This window comes from Aquila chrysaetos, chromosome 8 (assembly GCF_900496995.4).
Source record: "Aquila chrysaetos chrysaetos chromosome 8, bAquChr1.4, whole genome shotgun sequence".
Taxonomy (NCBI): domain Eukaryota; kingdom Metazoa; phylum Chordata; class Aves; order Accipitriformes; family Accipitridae; genus Aquila; species Aquila chrysaetos.
Window position 1 is genome coordinate 36,728,512 of NC_044011.1, and position 22,212 is coordinate 36,750,723.

Consider the following 22,212-nt stretch of genomic DNA (forward strand, 5'->3'; position numbering starts at 1 on the left):
GACCTTTGAAAAGCCACGAACATGGCCCCTAGACTATGCCACAGTGACTGCCTGCGTGTCTGCTTAACTGTACTGTTCCCCTTAAAACTGAAGGGCCTTTTTCTTTAAGCTTCTAAGTGAAACAGTGGGGCATTCAGCACGGCTACGAGACTGGTTAATATTAGTTTGGCTACAGTAGTTCTCTTTCAACAAAGGAGGCTCTCAGGCCGGGATACCCTCATTCCACCAGCAAGTGTACAAGGTCTTTTGTGTTAACGTGGGCTCTCCCAGCCATCGTGACCTTAGACTCCACATCAAAAGTCACAAGCATGAGTGGTCACCATCCCTCTTGTCTTTTCTTCTCTGAAAGAAATGCAAGGATTCAGCTATATGCGTTTCTAGGAGCAGCAAGCAATTTTAGGCTTACATGCCCTCCTTAATTACAGGCAGGCTATCACAGAGGACAGTAGGGCCAGAATTACTCTGGGTGCTAACAATGTTCAGTATGCGAATGAAATTATGATGTTCAGTATGCGAATGAAATTACGTGTGCAAAGCTGAGTGAAGAGTAAGGCCCTCCTCCCATCAAGTGGGGAGCACATGTTATCCTCTGCTTCTGCATGCCAGGCCACCACCTTATTCTTCTTGTGCTGAATTTCAGAACTGCTGGAATGCAGAGTAATCCATGAGTTTCTTATTCTCTCCACAAATGACACTTTACTTTGAAAGGACTAATTTTGAGTTGGGAGGGGAGTTGTTTACCTAATACTCACTAAACAATTTTCATCTTTGGAGTCGTTATGTCACTTCACTTGGATGACAACACTGGGAAAAGGACCTTTACCTGCCAGCCCCAGATATAAATTTCCAAATGAAATTCCAGATTTGATTTCTTGTGGGGAGAGCAAGCAGAGTCTAAACCACCTTATTTATTTTATTCTATCTCCTTCACCACAGCTTTTAAAGTTAATGGAGACTAATTCCCAATACTTGGCTTAACAGTTTTCCCAAACCTGTCTATTCAATGAAGATAATTCATTTTCACATAAGGAAAAAATGTGTCATTGTCATACCCTGCTACTTAACAGCACATACTTAATACTTATCGATTCAACTTAAACAGGAGCAAAAAGACCTTCAGAGCTGTTAGAAATCAAACATTCTTTCAATGAATTCTTACATGAAATTCAGGCTCAAGCAGAAGGGGTGCACCTACCAAACCCCACACCCTGCTCTGGGATATCACAGAAGAGTAGTTTAGTACAGGGAATAGGAAATGGAGATTTTGTGAATCACATTGCAAATCTGTAATATGATTTTCTTCACCATTTCTACTTAGCTTAGGTAGCATTTCATCCACTTTAATAGTCAAAGCATGCACCCAACAGAAAACTGAAAGATGAAAGAAACTCAGAAGAAAAAGGAGGAAATCACAAAACAGATTTGAGAAAGAACTCAGGAATGAAAGCCTACCATTGTTCTGGCTTTTTATCACCACTGTCATCTCTGTCCCTAGCCTTTTTTTATTGCCCCACTTTCCACAGAATTTAATGGCAAAACCCACAATCAATTTGAATAGGGCTCTTGAATAGGAAAAATATTTGGAATAGTAGCCTGTACTCCTACGTGGTTACAACATGCCTACAAAACATTGGGATCGTCTGTGACATTTAGCTTATTTGAGACATCCAATGCAGAAACACAAAAGGGCCAGTTCCTGTGCTAGCACAAATGGCTGTATTTCCAAATTCGCAGAGCTACGGGGATTTACACCAGTTAAGAACATCACACAAACCATTTTACTCTTCTAACTCTGGCAACAAATCACCCCCAGGGTATTCAAAATACCTTATTGTCCCATGTGAAAATATCTGCTTACAAGCTTTGTTTACTTCACAATTTCAGAACCACAAAAAGTGTACCAAAATTCTCCTTTTTTTAAAGAAAATTATGCTCCAGAGCCTAGAGATTTCTGTTTGTTTCAAAATTAAGTTTCTTATACACACAGTTAAAAAACAAATATTACAAACATAATCTAAATAGAAACTGAAGAGAACAGGCTACAAAAAACCTGAGGCAACAGCTGAGAGTTATAAATTTTCAGTTATTTCAGTGAGGAGGCAAATCCAATTTAAACGTTTACTTTTTCAACTGTATCAACACTGACCATATTAGCAGAAATACCTTACCCTGTCCTCTTTTAACTTGCCTTCTGTATCTTCACAAGTACCAAAACCCATAACCAGAAAAGGTAAATTTCTGGAAATTTTGAAGACATAAAAGAAATTTCAGAGCTTTTTGAAAGAGAAAGCAGGAATTTGGGGCAAAATGTTGTCTTCAGTAGCTATGGGATTATCAAAAACTGGTTTATTTCTCTAACAATGGGAAATTTCTTAGTCTTCATTTAATCTTGAGCCATGGTAACAGTTTATCTAGCAGTGAAGATGGAGTTGCCATACAGCCCTTTAAAACAGGGAAAATACAAAATAAAGTTGGACTTTGTTTCTCACTGTTCATTCTGAAAAAGTCTTTCACAAGAACCTTCTGTTAAATTTTCCTCAAAATCTCATATTTAGTTTTGTGGGATTTTTTTTTTTAATTATCAGGATTAGGAGAGAATGGGAGTGAAAGGTTTGAATGCTTTCTTTAAGTTCCTGGGTGTTTCTGAAGTTTATCCTTCATAGACAAAACTATTCCAGAACGTTCTGCAAAACCTTCTTCCAAAGGTTTGCTATACATCATCCAGGCAAAAATTTTAAAAGTGTAGAGACAAAGATAGTTTATGCGTAACAAAATTAACAGACAACATGCATGGTTACTGAAACATGGCTTTCACTTCTGGCTGTACTCACTTCATCAGTCCCTGTCCAAAAAAAGGGCATGAAGCACAGATTCCCTGTACCCTGCTGCAATATTTAGGATTAGGAGTAAATAATGGCATCTGTGTGTCATTCCACAATTTCTACAATGTAATTTTAGGCTTTTACTTCTGGAAAGGGCAGAAATAAGGTGGCTCTGAGTAGCCTTGTGTCACCGTGATTCTCTGCATCAGTTCTGTGCAACAAGGGAATGTGCAAAGAGTTGAAGTTAGACCAGTTGGTTTTATGAGTAGACAAATACAGTCCTAGCAAGTGATTTGCTACAAATGTCTATTTTAATGAAGAACCTGGACACGTTAGTTACAACACTTACCCGGTCATTTCCTCCAAGTTAAATCCCTAAATTATACATACAATTAGTTGGCAAGATCACTTTTATAACCTGCACATTTGAAATATTTCTAGACAGAGAAGAGTTTCACCAATATTCAGCTACCATCTTTGTTTCAGATGGCTAAAATGCCCTAAAACTGAGTCTAGGATTCAGATATGTTTGTAGGAATCTTTACATTGGAAAGAAAAAGGGCCCAGTTATCACAGAAATGGCCATTCAAAACACTGCATTTGACATCACTTAAAAACTCTTTGGAAATCTGACAGGGCTTCCGACCATGTAGCTTGTGCTCATGTGTTCACCAAAGCCAGAAGACTGAAGTATGCTTTGACACATGCAGGCTTTGGAACAGTTGCAGACAGCAGAGAATCAAGCAAAATTTGCCACAGGAATATGAATGTATTTGCAACTTCAAGTGGATCTGAGGGGGGGGGGGGGGGGGGGGGGTGGCGCGGGGAATCCATGTCAACCAAACACATTTCATCTGGAATGAAATTCAGCCTTCCCGCATTCCACCTTTAACAGTAATTACCATGACAAGAAATGCCAGTGACCAATTTGGTAGACAAAGTAGGATGTCCTTCAGTTCACTAATCACCGCCTGTAGCTATGCAGGTCACTGCTCGCAGGAGACTAAAATCCTTTAAAAGGTAGATCTTGCAGCAAGGAAGACAGCTGTTGAAACTGTCTTTTCAAAGGGCACCCCCATAACTTCAGAGGAGCCTGGGTGCAGCAGAAGATGTCACTGCCTTAGCACGGGACAGTACTTCAGCAACTCCTGCCAACTTGTCAGTTCACAGTGGGAGCTCCCTGTTTATCCCTGGGCATAGGCAGGAATTTGGGGCTAAGATTTTCTTGCAGGAAAAGCTATGGGGAAGCCCTGCTTCAGAACAGAAAAATAAAAACAAACAGGAAAATTTTCCTGCTGTTCTGCAGCCTGGATGGGAACCAATCTATGCATAACGGATCCCTGTATTATCGAAGCTGATTATCATTGACCACTTAAAAAATAGAAACTGTGTGTGTCTCTTTTTATGCCAAACCCAAGCCCAGACCAAACCTACTTAGGTCACTGCAGATCAAAGGATTACACAGCCAAGGAGCTCCCCTGCTGAAGAGCACTGCTATCAGAACAGGGGGTTTGCCCCAGACGCTCAAGATACTCACACAACTGCATTTTGGTTTCTGGTGCAGGTAGTGCTGTGTAGCCACGGTCAGTCTTTCATCCCCATGAAACAGAGTTTAGAATTGACCTAAAGCCAGCTTAAACACCTCTGACGGGAAAGACAGCTCACCTTTCCTACAGGCTTATTCCAGTGGTCACTACAATAGGTGTCAAGTTTTTCAAACCATACTATTTCTAACGTGGCTCAAAAGTAGTAATAAAATAAAGGCACTTCCACCCAGGCAGCCTGGTCACCGAAACACATCAGGCTCCCACTAGAAATGAGGAGTTTCCAGTTTCCAACCTGAAATGCAACATTAAAAAAAATAAACAAAATCAAAATGTACCATACAGCAGGGTACATCACAAAGCTCCTTTGAAAGCTGGCTTTCCTCCAGGGATTTATCAGGAGCACAAATCTAGCTCACCCCCATCCCCCAGGATTTTACATTTGTAATTGCCAGTGGAAATTTCACACCTAGGGCACAGCCTTAGAGCTGAGACCCAACTTTCCAGTTATACTGCGGGAGCTGATAAAGTCACCAAACTACTAAATGCCAGAAATGTTAATAAATACCACGCTGTCCTGTTAACCAGGTGGAAAGGAGCCTGTGCGCAGTGATGATAGCTGCTTCTGGCAGCGGCTTCCCTGTGGCACTGACTCTGGCTGCCTTCACTGTGGAAGGTGATATATACAGCTGCAGGGATCTCCTTCCAAATTCCTGACTTGCATTAACCTCTTCCTGCCAATTCCTACAACTGCGCCAAGCCAATCCAAGGGATCCTACCATGTTAATGTAGCACAGGTGACAGCCTTGGTTTATGGTTATAATACATCTGGTTTGCTTTTCATTTAATTCCTCAACCGAGCAGGACAAATTTTCTCCACTGACGTACCCTGCATAAGCTACATGGCAACGCGTTTTCCACATACAAGTTTTGGGGTCCTGTCTTTACTTGCAGAGAGCTACTCCAGTCCTGCAAGACAGTCCCTTTCTACTGAACAAGTGGCCATGAGAACCAAAACTCCATACCTAGTTTTAAGATGATAGCAACCACTGATACTATCTCTCACTTATCATTCCAGGACTGGGCCAACTAACCATAGTCAGAACTTACTGAAACTTAATAAAGGAAACAGAACTTGCTAAAGCATTTTTCTCCCCACACCTGCGCCAACATTCTCACAAGCACAAGGACTGAGTATGCTAAAATTCTCAATTATAATGCACAAGAGTTCAGGGTTTCTTTTAACACAAAGCCAGCCTTGACTCACTTGCAGCACTGTCTTCTGCCACATCCTGCTTCACTCCAGCCCATCAAGGCAAATGGGAGCTGGGATCTCCTGCAAGGTGACCCTTCCCAGGCGCAGAAGGAGCCAGTCTGGTCCCTTCAGGGCAGTCCCACAGTTTGCACTGGCTTCACACCCCAGTGGGACAGGGCTGGAAAATCTGCTTTAAATACTCCACAATCATCATCAAGTTGAACAGAGTTTCGTTACAATCATCACTTCAAGGCATTTAAAAGAGGTGGAACGTAGGGAGTGCCTAGGTGATCACTTATGATCTGAACTTGCTTTGGCCTGGGAAGAATTAGGTTGGCTCCTCTTTTCTTCTCATGTGAAGCTGCCAGTGCCAAATCTAACGTATTGTCTATCTTAGGAAAGAGGAGATCAGAGAGAGTTGTCCTCTACTCACTGCTGATCACACTTCTGCTTCGTACAGGGCCTGAGCACTTGCTCTGTGTTATTTTAGTCAAAACAATATGCTCCTAAGTGCTTTTTTTTAAGGAAAACTCCCAACCTTCACTGGATCTAAACAGTACCTTGCTATAATCTAGTGCAAAGCTGTGGATTCCCATGAGAACTCTAGGAACTGAAAAAGGAGGGGCAAATTCAGAGTGTGAAGAACATGAGTATAGGCTACAGTAACCCTGTATGGTGCCAATACTGGTGCTGCTCTAGAGAGCTGTCCTACTGGAGGCAAAGGGGATGAAACGCTGTTATAAAGGAGGAGAAAACAAAAATAAAAAGGCAGGAAAGCTTCAAAAGGTACTTTTTACCAGAGACTGAAGGAGGTTTGAAACATATCTGCTTTTACTTGTTTGTACACTTTCACAGTGAGAAAGGTGAAACTGGCGATAAATTTGTAATTTAAAAATATTACATATATTCAGCTCATCCTTGCTGGGTCTGAGTCTGGATGCACTGAGCAATGCCCGGTGCCATAGAACACCCAATGTTTTCACCAGAGCCTTCCAGCAAGAGGACAAGAATCACCTTGAAATCTTACAACTACAAATTAATGGCTTTTTTAGATATTCTTCAAACAGAGAGCCATTAATCCAAGGAAAGACACCTTCTGTGTCAGCAGAGTTAAACCACTCCCTTTACAGCACACAATATTTTGTATGGTTATTTTGCATTTCATGGAGTATCTAGTGCATAATTTAAAACATTTCCTGTACCTAAGCTCCACCCTGAACAAGATCATTGGCAGCACTATTTTTCAAGCCTGTCTACCCTCTCTGCAATGTAAGTAAACAGCTATGGGATGGTCTACTGCAAAATCACTCCTTACAATTGCAGGAGAATTCACTGCATTTTATCTCTTTTGTTAGAGGAAATTGCAGTACATTTAAGGAGAGCATTGCATTTTTTTTTTTTTTTTTTAAAGTCAACACAGTGCATTCCACTGAAGGGAAAACTCACTTTCTGTGCTTTCAACACTGCGCGGTCTGCTTTCCTCTTTCAATGTGATGTAAACACACAGATAATGGATTCCTGAAGCAGTGACCCTGAAAATGATAAAATCTGCCTTTTTTAGACTGCTAACTTAACCAGCAAAGAAAGAGGCGTGAGCCAGTATTTTTTTTCCCTGTGCCACAAACTTACCTCGTTCTTTTTAAAGAAAGTACGTTCTTTTTAAAGCAAGTACCGCAGCCTAAGATCTGACATATATCCAAGATAAAGCCTCTAACGCATTCCCTCGTGTGCAAGTTCGAAGCCTGCATTTTCCATGCCTTGCCTGAGGAATGTCTGTGTTGCCAGTGTCATTTTGTCTTATTATATCCAGTATGCAGCCATTACTGTGAGCCAGTTTACAAGATAAACAAAGTACTATGAATGAATTCCCTCCCCCCCCCCCCCCCCCCCCCCCCGGCTTCTTCCTTACGCCAACAAATAGGAACATTTTTTGCACTAACCAGGCTCTTCCTCCCTCTCTGACAGGAACCTCAGGACCACACTTGTGGCACACACCAGAGTAAAATAAGAAACATGCACAGAAGGGCTGAACTTCACTGTACTCAGGCTGCTCTGGGATTATTTATGGAGTCACGTGGCTGTAGAGGAGGAAGAGGTTTGGTTTTGGTTAAGAATTCTTTTTTATTTTGAAACTGCAATGCTAGAGTTCATTCATCCCTGGCACACGCCTTACACAGAGAAACAGCAGAGCTTGGTTTACCCTGTCTGAGGCAGAGAGATGCTGGGCACAATCCTCCTCCGCTGCACTGCTAATGATCTGGATTTCCAGCACAGGTCAGAGGCCTGCCCTTTAGAGAGCACACAACCACTCCCCAAAAGAAACGTCTGTTTTCTCACACAGATAGAGAATAGAATGGGAAGACATTAAAGGACATTTTCCCTGTCTAAAAGCAGAGTAACACAAAATGAAGAAAATTGAGAATGTTAAAATACATGAATGCTTTCTTGGAGATCTTCTACTACATGAGCAAACTAATTTGTTTGGAAATAATGTCTTCAAATGAAGAATAGTTGCATAAAGCCACCCGCCTTTACAGGAGGTACACAGAGAGTCAGAAAGGGCTCTCACGCTGCAAACTGCACCCGAAGCAAGCCAGGATTTTATGATTAATTTCTAGAGTTATGACTGTATTTTATGTAAGGTTAAAATAAATAGAAAGACCACTTCCTCACTCTCCCCCTTACTGTTCTAAGTGACTTGGTCTGGGTTAGTCCTCATCTGTAATGCTGAGTTGGCTCAGACAGGGACATGCATCTTAATACTGCGTAAGGCTGAGGACACCTTCAGAGAGATAAAAGCCACACAGTATCTCTTAAAGGAACTCAAAGCTTTTTGCTATAGCACCACTTTTGGCCTCTCATTAGCACCTTGATGCAACGAGAACAAGCCCAGACTAACATGTTTACGGGGATCATACCATAGCAGCACCTAAAAAAAAAAAACCAGCACAGGCTTACCTTGTAACTGCTTGAATCTTCCTTCTAACTGATTATAGTTATACGGCACCTGAGATGCATATCCTGGAGACAATGGCCCAGGCATACTTGTTGATTTTTGTAATTCCATTTACAGGTAACAGAGGGATACAATGAACTGCAGCATAAAGGAACCACAGGTTTCTCTACCATACATCCAAGTAAATCCCAGCTTCCTCAGTAGTTTGGCTTCAGTCCCTAGAGAAGACGCTCTCACTGAGCCCTAAGTAAATAACAGCTTCGGTTCAAAATCCAGCAGTGTGGGTTGGCGGTAAGTTGTCTCTAACGGATTCAAACTTAAAGCACCATGAGGGGGTTTTTTTGGTGGCGGGTTTTTTTTACCCCCACTCCACTACAGGCAACTCAAGTGCTCGAATCTGGTTTCAAATGCTTGTCTGGTTCTGGCGAAAATAAATCGAATAAAAGCAAGCCTGCGATTCAGCCCAAAGTAAAAGCAGCATGGAGCCAGGCGCTGCCGTCCTTGCCAGCGCTTCCAGGAGCCGCGCACACCTCAGACCTTTCTGCTGGTTTGTAATATAATCAGCAGCCGCCCGGCTGCGGGCTGATGTCACTTGATTACCATAGAGCACCGTGGAGGAAACGAAGGCTGTACCAAGGGCGAAGGGGCGGCGGAGCAGCAAGGCTGGAGCAAGTTCTTCCGCCGGGCGCAGCCTGCACAGCCCTGAGCCCCGGGGAGGGGGGCAAGGTGGTCATGGGGTCCCCAGGCCTCCGCTCCCAACACGCTGCCAGGGCCACAGCAGACGGTGGTATCTTCCTGAGCAAAGCCGGTGGAATTACAATCTTTTGTTTAGAGCCTCATGTAACAGAAAAGTCTCAGATTACTATCACACAAAAAGGAGGGCGCTTTTCTTTATTTATCTGCAAGTCCGTTCACTTGAAAAAGTGACACGCACACACACAGCAGCAGCACTCATTCAGTATTTAGCAAGAGGCGAGGAGGGGACACAGAAAGATGTACGCTCCAGCACGCTGGGAACAAACGAAAGCTTTGTGAAAAGGTTCTTTAAACAGCCAATTCCTGTCGCTTCGTTCTATGTTACTTGTCGATATTGAGGATTTTGACATCTCCTCTGGATGTGGCTCCTTGCCCGTTTATCAGCATGCTGGGTATTATTGCAAGATTAGCGGTTGTCTGGGCTATGCACTGGAGGGGAAGGGCTGTAACGTAAATAAGAATGCCTTGCCTCCCATTGGCACCTTAATACCCTGCTGTAATATAAACGTGCACATCAGCAGCAGCGGCAGGGCTAGGTACTGGAAGTCCATTCCTGCAGCTGGCATTAGGCAGAGGATGTCAGTTTTCCCTCAGGGGCACGAGCTCCTAGCCCTCACTTACTCATAAGTGAAATTAAAAGGTCAATTCCACATTCACATTCTCAGCATGTAGCATTTGCCTGTTCATTTTTAAAACTGCTGATAATGTTCACACAAATGTTTCTCTTTTTTTCCTTCTCTTGCATTTCCAAATTCCTTTCCAATGGAATCCATGTTCTCTTCTCCTCCCACTCTGTCCCCTCAATAAACATTTCAAAATGTTGCCTTTGTTTTGATACTGTCGTTTCACAAGTTTTTAGTCATATAGTAATTTATGTGAGGACAATTCCTGTGGGAGAAGCTCAGTCCACTCCCAACTGACTTGCTGCAGCCCTAGCTCCTGCTAGGCGTAGGGTGGAAATTCAACCAGCCAACACACCAGGAAACAAATGTGCAAGAAGTCCAATCATGAACACTGCTAATTTAGGGAGAAGTGATGGAAGTCAACACTTCTCAACTGAAGCTGGGGTTTCCAAAAACATATGGACTGCTGAAAGTGCCTGGCACATTGCTCCTGAGGTCATAAATACACTTAAAATATTTATGGCTTTTAACTATACTGTTTTACTTAACAACATAGCCCTAGTCCAGAGTTGCTTATTATACTGATACAGAAGGGCTTTTACTAGCATATTTCAGTGAACCCCTTTATATCAATATAGCTCTATTTACACAAGACTTTTGGTACTACAGCAGACCTCAAGTAGAACCTAAAACATTTTTGAAAGTTGGCCTTCAATCCTTTCAGCACTACCTACACTTGGCCACTAAAGACTATTCAGCTGCCCAAGCCAGATTTTACAGTGTCAGGGGAAAAAACTATTGTCCACAGGGGCAGCTAAAATGCCGCTGTACAGGGGACCAAGGTACTGCAGGCTTGTGCCCTAAATGCAAGGTGAAAAGAGGATATGAGGAAGAACCTGCACTCGCCACTGCAGCAGGCAGGATGCTGCTCTCCAGACAACAATGCAGTGATGTGGCACGGCGAGTCCCCTGTTCCTGCTAAACCTTCCCCTGATCATCTTTGTACAGCCAGCTGTCCCTCCAGCATGCAGGGACCCACAGGCTGCAGTTGTACCATGGGATTTCCAGGCTGGGGTGGGAGGGAAGAAGGGCAACACAAAAATAAGAAAAGGCTCAAAATTTACCAGAACAGAGCTCAGTAAGCTGAGCTGTTAATATACAAATGCGAACTCCCCCAAAGCTCAAGGAGCACATTTTACCCAGCACACAAGTACAGGCTTATTTCTGTCACAAATTCTTTTCCTGCAGCTTTCTACCAACAGCAGCTTTTGCCTGCAATGCCTGACCTAAGTTATAATTAAACAAAACCCTTCCCCTCCAGAGCAGGCAGGCAGCCAGGCCCTACCTGCAGGCATATCAGCTCATTACTGTCCCACCTTGAGCAAACAGGTGTTGCTATGCAAGCTCAGAAGGTAAAACTAAAGTCTAAGTGACTGACAGGAGAGCTGGTGCGTTTTTAACACCATGAAGGCCATAAATCAGGAGCCAGGAACTTTTCCCCAGCTGAAAGCTTTCCCAACACCTTTGGTAGGCAACACACTAATGCGTGTGACCATTATTAAAAATATTAAAAAGTAAAATATTACAAAAGCAAAACATTAAAAACTAAAAACAATCATTTGGCTTTGACCCATGTAAAACACAGACTGGCTTTCCCCACCCTGTCATAAAACATTAATACCACATACACAAATTTACACTTCAGATTGTCCCCTCTGGGACAACTGAATCTGGTAAGCTTAAGACTCCCAAGAAACACTGAACAAAAGTTGGGGTTTGAGTCTTTTTGTCCGTGTCCCCTCTCTGTCCCCCCCAATTCTGGCCTGCCCAGTAGCACTAAATGCTACCTTAAAGAGAAAGAATTGCAGCAGGTATGGAGCAGTGCAGGCTGCACAGTGAGTAGGGAGAAAGCTAAAGGGTAAGGGAAGAATCTGTGTTTGAACTGAGCTTCTTTTGTTCAAGATTTGAAAAACAGAGATGGAAGACCCTAACACGTTATGGAGGACTCGGGCAGCACTCACTGTGAAATTCTGACCTCATTTTAGCTGCCATCCAGGTTGACATTTGGGCTGAACAACAGGTCGCCAAGCAACAGATGTGACAGCCTTTGTTAATGATCCTATCAGCTCCTGGGGATGGCCCTAATCGCCAGGTGCTGCTGACTCATCTGCCAAAGCATTACTGCTGCTTTGCTGGGCCTCTGGCGTACATTTTGAAGGCTCCACTTCACAGGTTGGTGCTAATTCCATAGAAAGAGCAAAGCAAAATGGGGATCTGTCTGTATTCGTGAAACACTACACCCCATGTAGCAAGGCTTCTTAAAAATGGGCATCCTGCCAGTTCCGATTTTTGAGTCACATCAATCCTAATACATCGTTTGCTGTTGACTCCAAATTAGTAAACTTGAGACCTGTTCACTGCCACAATGTAGCAATGCATCAAATCGATCACAAGGCTCTTGCATGCTGAGCCCTTTTTTATACCTGGTTTCTACTCATTATCTCTGTTTCTCTTTAATTAACTAAGCCCTTGACAATACTAATTAGGTAATGTGTTATGGAGGGGAATTAATACTTTAAAGGACGCAGATAACTTTTAGCACTGGCCCAAGTGTAACTTACCAAATCAACACAGCTTGAAATTGTCAATGGAGTAATTCATCACTGATTACAGTGATGGAGAAAAATAAGGGCCAAATCACATAGTAAGTTTAGTATATTAGGGAGGGAGGGTTTTGTTGGTTTTTTTCCCCCCTCTAAATTTTGTTCTCGCTTTTCTCCCATAGCTGTGAAATAATTTTTGCTTTCATTCTTTGAATTGTACCTCTCCCATAGTACTTGGCTGGTAATGATGGCTTGCATTATTTGTGTACTTGTTAAGAGTAAATAAAAGTGCAAATTATTATCCACTTAACCATAACACGAAGTGTGACTTAGTTGACACGATCAGAGCTTTGCAAAGCCTCAAGGAGAACAAGAGGTTGATTACAGTAGTATTATGAATGTACAAATAACATCTGGAGGCAGGTGCTTACCCCAGAACAGAAAAGGATCTGTCCCAGGATCTGTCTTTATGTGGTTCTGAAAATTGCTGCTGAAGTGAATGGGCTCCTATCACAAAGGAAAAAACTAATGTTAGATCTAGCAAAATTACCATCCAAATCTCTAATCAACAATGTTTCTAAGATTGAACAAAACTATCGCTTTTCTCAGCCAAAAAAAGTCCCTTAAGAAAAATCTTAGCATATTGTCAAAAAAAGTATAGGCAAAAAAAAATCCTCTAAGAAATTCCTGGCCAAGGATCCAGTTCATAACTTTTGCAGAAAATAACTGGTAAGCGTGCAGATTTAATATTACTCACACAGCCTCGTTAGAATTGGAATAGCTAGAAATTCCCCATCAAACTACACTATCTTCCACCAATGAAGTCAACCAATATTGGCTGGCTTTACTGGGTCAACAATGAAGATAGTCCATGTGGTAGACTCAACGTCTAAAACAGGCTCACCCTCAAAATACATTCACTTAATGCATTCATGAAAAACCAAGAAAAGCAATGCACAAAACGTCCCCTGGGTACCATAAAACAAACGCACGCTTTGTACCGTTGCATTCTGAAAGAAAGATGCGATTTTACAACTCCATGAAAGACAATTATCTTTCTAATGGGAAGCAGAATGCACGCCAGAGCTTACAATAATTATGAATCTGGTTAATCATCACCCTTGTCTTTCCTCTTTACTCTTATTTGCTCTTGTAAATTCTCTAGTTGGTGACTAACTAGAAAAAAATTACAAGATAAAAAGGATGATTTATTAATCTAAAATGCCACAGAAATCACAAAACATTTGCTCTTCTCCTGAAAGAGGGTAAAGTTCTTACACATCCCCTCAGCACCACAGTTAAGAACTGAAAACTCATAATCATACTTGCCTTTCTTGACTTCTCTGCTGATATGCCCATCTACACACTAAAACCAGAATCTATCCCTATATATGCAATAGAGTAAGGAAAGATGGTTTTTGCTGTGGATTGTTCTAGAATGTAATAGGAAATAGTTATTTTTATCATGTTTGACAATTTGCATAACATTAATCCTGAAGAGTTAGCTGTTTTCCCTTCAGTTTGTATCTAAGGTGCTCGAACACAGAGAGAAGCAGCCCACACACTAAGCAGAAATTAGCATGCCAACTTAATTACCTCTTCTGCAGGTATTAGTGGGAACAAAACCATTCATCTTATAAACCTGCCATTTCCTGCAATACTTAGCAACTGTCTCAGAAAGTGAAAATAAATAGAAACAAAACAAGAGATCTTCTCTTAGGTAACACTTCCATTTCAGAAAGTATTTCAATTTTCTCTTTAAAGGGGATTTTAGGTCAGTGGCAAAAACCAAGGCATTTGCTCCTCCAGGTCCCTTCCAGATATATTCTCTGTTACTCACGTGGGCTTGGGAGAGCCAATGCAATCAAAAGGCAAGGGAAAGGGGCAGATTAAAAAGCAAGAGACAAGGATTTTTATTACAGAAGGGTCTGTTCACAGGTTTTCCTTTTGCCATGTCCAGGCTGGCCTTACAGCAGCTCTGAGCTGAGTCCCAGGCACAAACCAGCTCTGGGCTCCAAATGAACCTGTAGGTTGCATTGTCGGAGACCAAAGCAGCACAAAACCTTTGGGAATCTTCTCACAAACCAGGCCAGAATATCAACTTATTACTGAAACTGGGTCAGTTCCACCTGGTTTCGGGTTTCAGTTTACACAAGTCCCAGATTAACTGGAAAGTTGACATGACTTTTGTAACGGCATGTCCTTGCTAACTGCAACAGTGGAACACTTGCCAGGAGAGCTTGCAGGGAAGAGCTACAGGAGGCACTCGTCTCTGGATGAAATCATGGTTTGTATTCCAGTCCAAATGGGTTCTTCTGAACTGTACTGCTTCCCATACTCCATGAACTCATCAAAGCAGGGAAGCCATCCCTGAAAAACTTTAACTACATTCACAGGTTTTGTTTGTGGCCCACAAAATGCACTTGGGTTTGCTCCCTGACTTAATTTAATAACCCTTAAAAACTCTATTAAAATCAAGCATGGTGCACAGGTATGCACTTAACGTACTCGATTTCTGTGAAATTTTGGCATGAAAACACTTCTTGATTTTCATCCAGAAAATTCTTTTTTACGGGTTTTAATGTGCTTTCTTACAAGCTGGAAGTATTTTCATTGCCTTTCCCTCCCTCCTCTCCCTCTCTATCAGAATTGCATCTATGTTAATATGTAAGAGAGAGAGAGAGATTCACACCCTCCTTTTTCTTTTCTTCCTTTTGCACTGTTTTCTTTTTTTTTCCAGTTTGACCACAAACACAGAAGATGCACTGTTGCTACACCATAATCACTCAGCCATGAAAATTAAATCTCCTGCTACTCCTGAGCAAAATGGAAATTGGGTGAAAACAACAAGCAGAACACACTGATCTTTACAAACCTCCATAAGCCAGAGTATTTCTTTCTACTGTTTCCCTTGCTTCACATACATAGAACAGAAAAGCATATAAACAATATTAATGTTCACAAATACATCCCAATTGTGACCAGCCACATTCACATGTGGTCAGTTTAGGGGAGAGGAATAAAAAAGTACCTCTCCATTTTGCCAGTTCCATAACTGGAGGAGCTTGAGCCCCTAAATTAGAAACCTCTGAAGTTACTTGGGTTCCCTACAGAATTTTAGATCCTCTTATACGTAAGCAACAAAGTTCCAGAAAAGCCAACATAGTACAGGCTTGTGCTGATCCTGTAGTTCAATCAAAATGAGAGAGAAGGAAAATGTTAGGGAAAAAAAAACTATTGGAAGTTTTTCTTTAAAAAAACCATACTAGATGCAGAAAAATGAGCTGAAAGCTCCATTTTTTAAAGCCAACATAAAAGAGACATCTTTTTGTTTATTTTTGAAAACCATCTTTCATCAAATCTTACCCACAAAATTTCCCCATCTGGGAATTGCCTATCTCTGCAAACAAAGCTTAGTGATCAATTCACAAGTACTAACTGTCTGAAACTCATGAAGTTTTTATTCCAGAGCAAACCACATTTCATTTTTATATCATGTATAGAATAAATATAACATATTATACAATTATATGTACAAATACTGTCCACGTCTGACACCCATCCGCCTTAAAGGCTTAGTAACATTTAAAGAAAGCAAAACTTCAAAAAATCATCATACGACATACACATACAAAGTAGTTGGCAAAAAAAACCCAGTAGTGTTTGCATTGCTCACTAGAAGAGTTCAAAACTGCTAGGAAGAATGCCAGAAACGAAAAAAGTGGAACTTGGAAGTGAATTTTCATCCTCCTCTCTGCTTGTCTGGTCCTCATCCCTGTTCCTGTTCTGTTTGCCTCTTCCCCATCAAGGCAACTCATCTCAAGGCAATCTGGGTTTATATCTCTCCAGGATATTACCTCAAGATAAGAATCAAAGCTCTGATCTGAGAGAATGATTTCATCACTAATCTTTCCCCATTAGAAGAGATCCAAGGTTCACAGAAATTGGTAAACATTTTTTAATCCTGTATTGAATTTCGCTTTGCAGTATGCTCTACTAGATGTTATTTATACTTCAGGGAGTGCTTTCATGCAGTATCCAAGCAACAAATAGAAGGAAAAATGCAAGGCACATTGCAGATTTGGCTGAATAAATAAAATAAATACAGAAACATCGCTAGTTAGATGTTAAAGACATGAGACGAGAACATTCTCTTCTGCATACGCATTTTTGGGGGAAAGACTTCTTTTAAATTACAGGCTCACGACTAGGTTTTGAAATGCAGCCACAGCCAAGCTCATCCCTGATAAAAGTCATAATTTATTGGCAGGTATTTTCTGCACACAAGAAATCCTTTCCATTAAGACGACTCAGCAAAATATCTAAAAAAATCTCATTTCAATGAATGGTCCCACGGTTTCTCTGTATTAAATATCCCTAAAACATTGATTCCCACAGCAAAGAACATTATAGTCTTTTCAGTCTTCAGGTTTCCCATGATGGGCACTATGGGTCAGGTTCCCATCTGGTGTAAGTCAGCATGATCTCACAGAAGCCAAAGGAGAATGCCAGTTTATACCAGCCTCCTAAATCATCAAATTCAGCATGATATTATCCCAGCTCTACTATTGTGCCCAGCTTAGCTCTCACTAACTACATGGAGAGTATCTCACAGTGAGTGTTCTTCCTTTCCTTGAGCAGCTGGTGCAGCCAGAGGGTTTTCCCTTCACAAATCCTCCCCTGCCTCTCCGTGCTGGGCCTGCCTGTCCCTGCTTCAGCTGATGCAGAACGCTGCATCTCACTCATCTCAGCATTGCGGGCAGCCAAAAGCACATCCCCTGGTGCTTTTACCCTTTCCTGATGCCATGGTGATGAATGGACGATGAAAACTAAAATAGACCGGAGCACGCTGTGCTGTGCCAGTCTGGGAATTAAGGCATAGTTCTCACCTAAAATCAGCGCAAGTAAGTAGGCACACTATGGAAGATAGTGCAGTGCCAATGTGTCTAATACACAGGTATGATAAAGCAGATTTACCTGCTTTCAGGATCATCTTTACGGGTACTTAATTGGTAATATACTAAAAGCAGATACGCACGTGCACACAGAGTCAGCACACACGTATCAGTTTTCCATCTTCTTCCTCTAGGTACAGATGGCTTTTTATATTTAATCACTTCTTAACTACAGTATGGAATTCTCTCATACCTTATTTTGCTAAATTGCTGTCCAAGCATAGAGTCAGCCCTTTGTGAATAAGGACTGGCATATGTCTGGAGTTCTCCTCAAGAAACTATGAGAAACTGATATGGTACCTGTATTCCAGTCCAGGAGCTTAAGGCACGGGAATTCAAAGATCTCAAGATCCATCAATACAGGCTCTTTGCTGGCAAGATGTTGGGCTCTCCCATGTACATGTCCAACTCAGTATTGCTTAGTCTTGAAAGAATTTAATCAGAGATGTAAAATGACTGCAGCTGTCAGACCTTCCAGAGTGGGGCTGCCAGCAACTGCTCCTATCCTGCTCCCTTCCCCAAAGATGCAAAAAGCCTCTTTTTCCAGCTCCACTTGTCCTGCCTGAGCAATGTGTGCCAGACCACAGTTATTCACCAGGACACAATCACTTTCATGTATCACTCTGTTACTAAGTAATCATAAATACTATCCACGAAGCAGACAAGCATGCATGATTCCAGGAAACTCCTAAGTTACATTCAGCAGTACTTTTTTTCAGAAGCTTGGCTCTATACTTAGGAAGCTACATTGGACCATGGATCTGGTATCTAATTAGACTACAAAGAATCTGACTTACACCTCCACGTAGTTTGCAGGCTACTTGTTTATTCTAAAGAGAGAGAGCAAACCCCTAAACTATTCATAACTGATACCAAAAATCATGTTACTATAGCAATGAGATAAAAATTACCTCTGTACCAAATTACATTTTTGATGGGACATCACTAAAAACAAGTTGTTCATGTTTACTTGAAAGTTATTTTATGTACCATAGGCATACAGTGACACTTCTTTTTGGATCAGTCTACGGACGATCTTTAAAAATAAAAATGCTAAGAACAAAACATTATTTATTGTCTTGTTTTTGCTATTTGCTTTATAAACAGTTCTCCACCAACAACTTTCAAAGCAAAGTGACAGATGGACTAAACTTTTTCCTGTTCTATGATAAGAGCACAGTGTTCATCAGTAGGCACAGCCAGCTCTGCAGGTGACATGCCTAAGTACATCAGCTTCTCTGCTGCCCTGCTCTCTCCCTTGATGCCTGCATGACACAGAACACGAAAATGATACTCCTGTTTTTAACACCAGCCTCCTACAGATTCTGGTAAAGTACTGCAGCTTAGAAACTACAGCTAAGAAATTGTTCCAGAAGTACAATCCAGAAGGAAAGCATTGGGTGAGGTCGACATTTGGAAAAGCTCTTGTTAAAAGAATCCCATCAGCTTTTATCTGAGCAAAGTAAGATTTTTCAAAATAAGCCCTTTCATGCCCACCTGAGTAAGTCTACATTAGGCCTCTGGCTGCTGAACAAAAACATGGACTAATAACCAACACTGCCATGCCAGTGCCGAGAAGATGCATCTGCAGTTTCACTGCTGTAAGGTTTTTATTTGTTTAGTGTCAAATGAATCCTTCATATGCCCTTCAAACCTGATTTACAAGCATCAATATACCGCTGAGTTCTCTTTCCTTAACGACTTGCTGTTATTAAAATTAGTACACTGATTTTCAAGTCCCAGATAGCTCAGGTACTGGATATTCATGAAATGTACCGCAAGAAATTATTCTCAGTATGTTCTTTCAAAGCCAAGAATAAACCAAAGGTTTACTCGCTTAAGCTCTGAATCATTGTATTTTGTCCTTTTTTATTGACTTGAGACCTGAAACTTCATTCTGACCATGCAGATTTTTTTTCTGTCTTTAGCGTATACTCAGAATGAAACAACGGAAACTTGCTGGCTATGAGAGAGATGCTAGACAGCAAGGACAAGCAGGTGCATGATACCTGAGGACTACTACAAGAGGGATCTTTCTTTTCACTTTTTTGGGGAGTTGTTCTGCTGACTTTTTCCACTGGAGCTGTGGGGGGAATGGCTCAAATATCAGGGCCAAAAGGGCTAATTAGCCCCACATATGGTACCCAGCACTTTCCCACTGCAATTTTTCTCCATCTTTTTTTATGCTTAAGAAATGGGTATTCCGCTATACTAAAGAAAAACTTTTCAACAGTGTAAGTTCAGTAACAATTTCAATGATTCTCCCCTTTTGCTTCTGAGAGAATTTACGTTACTGGTGTGAATTACAAGCCTAGTTTCAATTTGTGCAATAGGGACAACTAAGGAAAGCTGCATGACAAACGCAGTCTCCTTACCTGTATTCCTCTGTAAGGTTCACGAATACTGTGACATGCAACACTAGCAAGTCCTGACCTATGCACAGTCACTTAGGTAGAGCTAAAAGAGGAATGCACACCTTCGTCTGCCCTGCACTAGGAAGATATGCCTCAATTATTTCATTAACTCTGAAACTATTTTTAATACATATGCCAGACAGCTGAGTTAGAGACCTTCTGGTCACTCGGGTGAACCCAGAGGACAACAGGGCAAAATACAAATTAGTAGAAAAGCGAGTAACTTTAGCCACGCAATTTTTAAAATTGAATTAACTAACTGAAGAAATGGAAAGTTTTGGAGGTAACAATTCTCATACTACCTGAAAACAGCATCTGAGACAGCGAGCAAGGTACATCTGAATGTCACAGTCCCAGACTGAGTGTGAAAAATTCTGCTGAACAACTGAACTGTTTCTTAAGGCTTTCGTAAGAGCTCAATGCGCCAAGGCATTGCACAGCAAATCTTGTTAGCTAATGGTTCTTGATAGACGAAATCCAACACTTGGGATTTGTGAATGAAGAATTTTGCACAAACATGATATCTTCTTGGCTTCTACAGAGCAGGTAGAATTACCTGGTCTTCCAGCAAGACCTTCCAAAGAACCACAGGGAACAAGGACAGGTGAAAGATGATTTCTTACAGGGGGATATCTTACTTTACAAAGTAGGGATCAGTTACCTTTGTCTCATATCAGATGCAGAGTGAGTTAGTTCAACGTGAATGGCAACCAATCTGGTTGCATATCCCTTCAAATCTGTATTCTGATTGAAAGCTGAGTTCCCAGATGGTTTATTTGTATTAAACTGAAACAATCCTTCGCATTCTGGTTTTCACAGTATGTAGACCACTTTAATAACGGGTTTATCGGTTGCTGTGCTGACTATAGTGCTTTTCTACTATTATTACATCATATCTGCTTTAACTGAGCTCTTCTCCAACACGCCTGTTCTGATCACAGATTATTCTGACCACCATCTCCTGCTTTGTTCTATAAATATTTCAACATCCTGCTGGAACATGGGGCCATTATGATTCTTTGTAGCACAGAGTATCAGACTCTGGCTACAGAACTCCTTTATTTCCTACTCACTCTCTACCCTTCTTTACTTTAAAAGAAATAAGTTTCATTTAAATTACAGTAAACTAGAATCAATACAAGATGCAAGCTTCACGTAAAAGGCACTTCACAACTTGTTGAAGAAAGTGGACAGAAGATCCTTGCACCAACAGAAAGATTCACATTGAGTATATAGCCATTAGTCAGGCAGTGTAAAATGCCTACAGCCATTCTACTTTTGAAAGCAACAGCTTGCATCTTATAGATGGGGAATAAAGAACCAGTGCCTGGTCTGTTAATTTTGAAGCCTTTCATACTACGACAAGGAGATAATGATACATGTGCATTTCATGAACTAGAAGATGTTGATAGTTTTCTGATTTATCTTGTCACTTCAGTGAAAGGCAGACATACTGAAAGAGCTGGACATCCACAGGCAGTCTTTAGATACAACTAATCTAGGACCCCTGGAAAGTAAAATGCTGTTGTCAGGAGATGGCCAGTCTTGGGGATGTGGGAAGATCGTCGTGCCTGCAAAGAGCCAGTGCCCACCTAAGTCAGACTGGAGTGTTATTCAGTAAATCTAGGCCCTGCAGGTGGTGCACAACTACTTCTGTTTCACCCAGAAGAAAGTGATGGTGCAAGAGACAGTCAAATGTATGGGTTTTAGAGCCCAGAAGAGCCTCCTGATATCACTCAGTATGGCTTTGTGTGCACTATCAGCCACAGGCTTTCACACAGTGATTATCATGTCTGATACTGTGACAAGCAGCTGAATTATAATACACCTTTCCAGAAAGAGCCTATCTCGATTTAAAGAGTACAATGACAGAGATTATTGCTATCCCAGCTCCAGGCTGCAGCTGTTAAAAACCTGGAAGTGCCTTTGTGGGGAGATGCAAGGGAAGATTAGCCACCAGACAGCACATCCAAAAATACATGCCGAACGGTGCCAGGAGTACCATGGCTCAGCCTTTAACTATAACCTTTGATTTGCCATACAAACCTCTCTTCGTTCCTCTCTCTCTGCATCATGATTAGGCTTTCAAGCAGTGCTGCAGCAGTGCAGTAGCAGCACAGTATGCTAAGCCAAGTTTTGACAGCACACAGCATTCCACACTAACAGTAGAGAATTACAGGTATGAAATGTATCAGATGAAAATGACTATGAGTAATGCTTATTAAGAAAAAAAATAAATACATCATACTCTGAGAAAATGTTTAAATATACACCCAAATTGAAT

The 22,212-nt window shown here is 41.4% G+C and overlaps 1 protein-coding gene across 6 annotated transcripts in view; it reads right to left on the minus strand.

The window, feature by feature from the left end:
* The window catches only part of SPTBN1 (spectrin beta, non-erythrocytic 1), a 136,357-nt gene that overhangs the window by 69,762 nt on the left and 44,383 nt on the right, over positions 1–22,212 (minus strand). Inside the window, exon 1 of one of the 6 annotated variants that reach the window (XM_030023370.2) lies at positions 8,580–9,117. The exons of 4 other annotated variants lie outside the window; for them this stretch is intronic. In XM_030023370.2, the coding sequence (XP_029879230.1) occupies positions 8,580–8,688 (109 nt within the window). In that variant the 5' untranslated portion in view covers positions 8,689–9,117. Of the gene's footprint in view, positions 1–8,579; positions 9,121–22,212 lie in introns of those variants that run through there. One more of the 6 variants, XM_030023371.2, reaches the window with a different exon arrangement.